This window comes from Ixodes scapularis, unplaced genomic scaffold (assembly GCF_016920785.2).
Source record: "Ixodes scapularis isolate PalLabHiFi unplaced genomic scaffold, ASM1692078v2 PGA_scaffold0__279_contigs__length_252992795, whole genome shotgun sequence".
Taxonomy (NCBI): Eukaryota; Metazoa; Arthropoda; class Arachnida; order Ixodida; family Ixodidae; genus Ixodes; species Ixodes scapularis.
The window spans coordinates 83,554,795-83,557,290 of NW_024609835.1; the positions used below are offsets into that span (position 1 = coordinate 83,554,795).

The following is a 2,496-nucleotide window of genomic DNA, read 5'->3' on the forward strand; positions in this document are numbered from 1 at the left end:
CGTGAGGGCCGTGAGGGCTGTGAGGGCCGCGAGTGGCGTGGGGGCGGTGAGTGAGTGAGGGCGTGAGGGCCGTGAGGGCGGTGAGGGGCGTGAGGGCCGTGAGGGCGGTGAGTGCGTGAGGGCCGTGAGGTTCAGTGAGGGTGAGTGAAGGGTTGAAGTTGAGTGTGAGTGTGAGGGTGAGGGTGAGTGAGAGGCTGAAGGTGAGTGTAGCTGTGAGGGTGAGGGTGAGTGAGGGGCTTAGGTGAGTGTGGCTGTGAGGGTGAGGGTGAGTGAGGGCGACCTAAAATGCCGACCTCTGGTTGCAAGAGCCAACAAAGTTGCACCTGCCTCGCACGAGATCTTAGACCTCGGACGTTTAGTGTTGTGAAATTTAGGGGAATATTCTTAGCTTCTATCCGTCCTCATAGAGACCGCATTTCAGCGTTGAACGACACTCGTCACACTTTAGGTAGCTCCTGGCTTGCGTTCGGCTTGGCACGGGACCCCGATGCCTTCTTTTTGGCGACGTCTCCGTCGCCAACACGGTTGAGTAGTGTTGAGGACCCGCTTGAACACAAAGGTGCCTCTGTGTCAATCGGTGCCGGTCGCTTGAGTGGTTGGCTGCTGCTCGAGGAAGGGCCGTCTTCGCTAACTGCGTGCTGAGGTGTAGTCGGAGCCTTGGAGACAGTCGGTACGGGAGTCGCATCAGGTTCCACGTGCGCATTCTGTGTGGTGCTGGTGTTTGGGAATGCTGCAGGTTCCAACACTGGGAATTCTTCATTCTTGTCGATGTTTTGTGATGGCTGGGTGTCTGTACTGTCCCCGGGCCGTGCGTCTCCTGAAGGATGGGCCGATTCAACGGGTGGCAATTCCCCGGTGACGTCAGCTACCCCACTGACGTCCATTAGGAGCTCCGCCGCTGTGTCATCTTCGTGTGTTTGACGTTGTCGTAACATGTCCGCATAGGTGGCGCCGTTGACACACTCCTCAGTTAGGTGACCATACCGCCGGCAGTTGGAGCACCTCGGTGTTCTACAGTAGCGTCGAATATGTCCCACTTTGTTGCAGCACAAGCACAGCGGAGGTCGGCCAGGAATAAGGACGAGGCTCCGGCATCCGTAGACTTGAAGGAGATGTGGTATCTGACTGGCATTGACACCATCCCCTAATACCAGTACTACCTCTCGATTTAGAGTCTCCATGTGCTCAAGCTCGCTGCACCTCCATTTTTCTCTCTTGATCAATCGCACTTTGCCAAACGGGGCGAGAGCTTCGATAACTCGTCGATCCTCTAGATGCTGTGGAAGCCAAAGAAGCTTTAGGTTTACTTCTTGCTTGTCCGGGTCAATGATGAGGCACTTTCGGCCTTTCACGCGGAGCTCTCGTTGAGCGACGAGCTTTGCCTTGGTAACCGCGTTGACACACGTCAGCATCCAGACGTGAGACATCTGGAACTGTCCGAGGCTCACAACGTCCTTCAATTCGACGATGCCACGTAGGGCGTCTCGAAAATCAGGAGCTCGATACGGGCGCGCCGAGAGGTCCCCATGCAGGAAAACGAAATTCAGGCTCAGGTTACCTGATGTCAGACGTGGCAGGATTATCCGGTAGTCTTCTGTAACGTTATCAGAAGTCATAACGTTTCCTCGGCCAGCGGCCGATAAATTTTCCCCGGAGAACATGGAAAACGTGGCCGTTCGAAACGGCGTCTTCTTCTTTCTCCCTCGACCACAACAGAAGGCGCGGGGTGCGGCGCTGGCGGAGGTATACATGCCTTGCACGTACGTCACATGATGACGTCGAACACCGGTATCTGCCATGCTGGTGGTTGACTAGAAGGCGCTTCGAAGCGAGAGCGATGGTAAACTCCGCGATCGACTGTAGCAGTTTCCCCGTATCCCGACGATCGACCGATCGTTTCGTCGGCATGCCCCGCGAGACAGAGTAGCCGTCAAGTTAGAGAAAGTACGAGCGGCAGGAAAAAGATGCGGCCGCGGATTATCGAGTTTGCGGAACGCATTTCATAGCGGCGAGCGACGGCACTTTTCTACCGTTGTTTACGTTCGCGCACGCCTTTGCATCGGCTGCTTTTGCTCGTTGGTGGTGTATATAGCCTTTGACCTTCGTTGCATAACGCCGTTTTCATGCTTCGAGCGCACCTTCGGGACTCCCGGCCGAATCCGGGCGATTGTCGCGCCGCGAGCCCGGCCCGACGGCGATCGGTCGGCGGTGGCCCCCATGTGCAAGCTCTCCGAGCCGCCGGGTCATCGGTTTGTGCCGTTCGCGATACGATAACCTTTGCAAGGAGCGGAAGTATGCAGGCGAGCCGGTTAGGAAACATTATAATATAAACCCTGAGACAATGAGAGTTTCTTGTGTGTTATTTGATTTATCCCTATCTCAGGGTTAAGATTATGACGGTAACATTGCGTAGTTTACCAGTATTTCGAAAAATCGTAACATTTTTTTGCAAGTGACTCCTAGAGCCGGTCGTCAAATTATGAAGCGCGCAATTAC

General features: G+C 55.2%; 1 protein-coding gene across 1 annotated transcript; it reads right to left on the bottom strand.

Moving 5' to 3' along the window:
- Positions 1-437: 437 nt before the first annotated feature.
- On the bottom strand, positions 438-1,589 carry LOC115322756 (the record flags this gene model as incomplete). The annotated part of the gene is made up of 1 exon (XM_042292325.1): positions 438-1,589. A coding segment is annotated over one exon (1,152 nt), but the record flags the coding sequence as incomplete, so codon positions are not given.
- Positions 1,590-2,496: the final 907 nt, after the last annotated feature.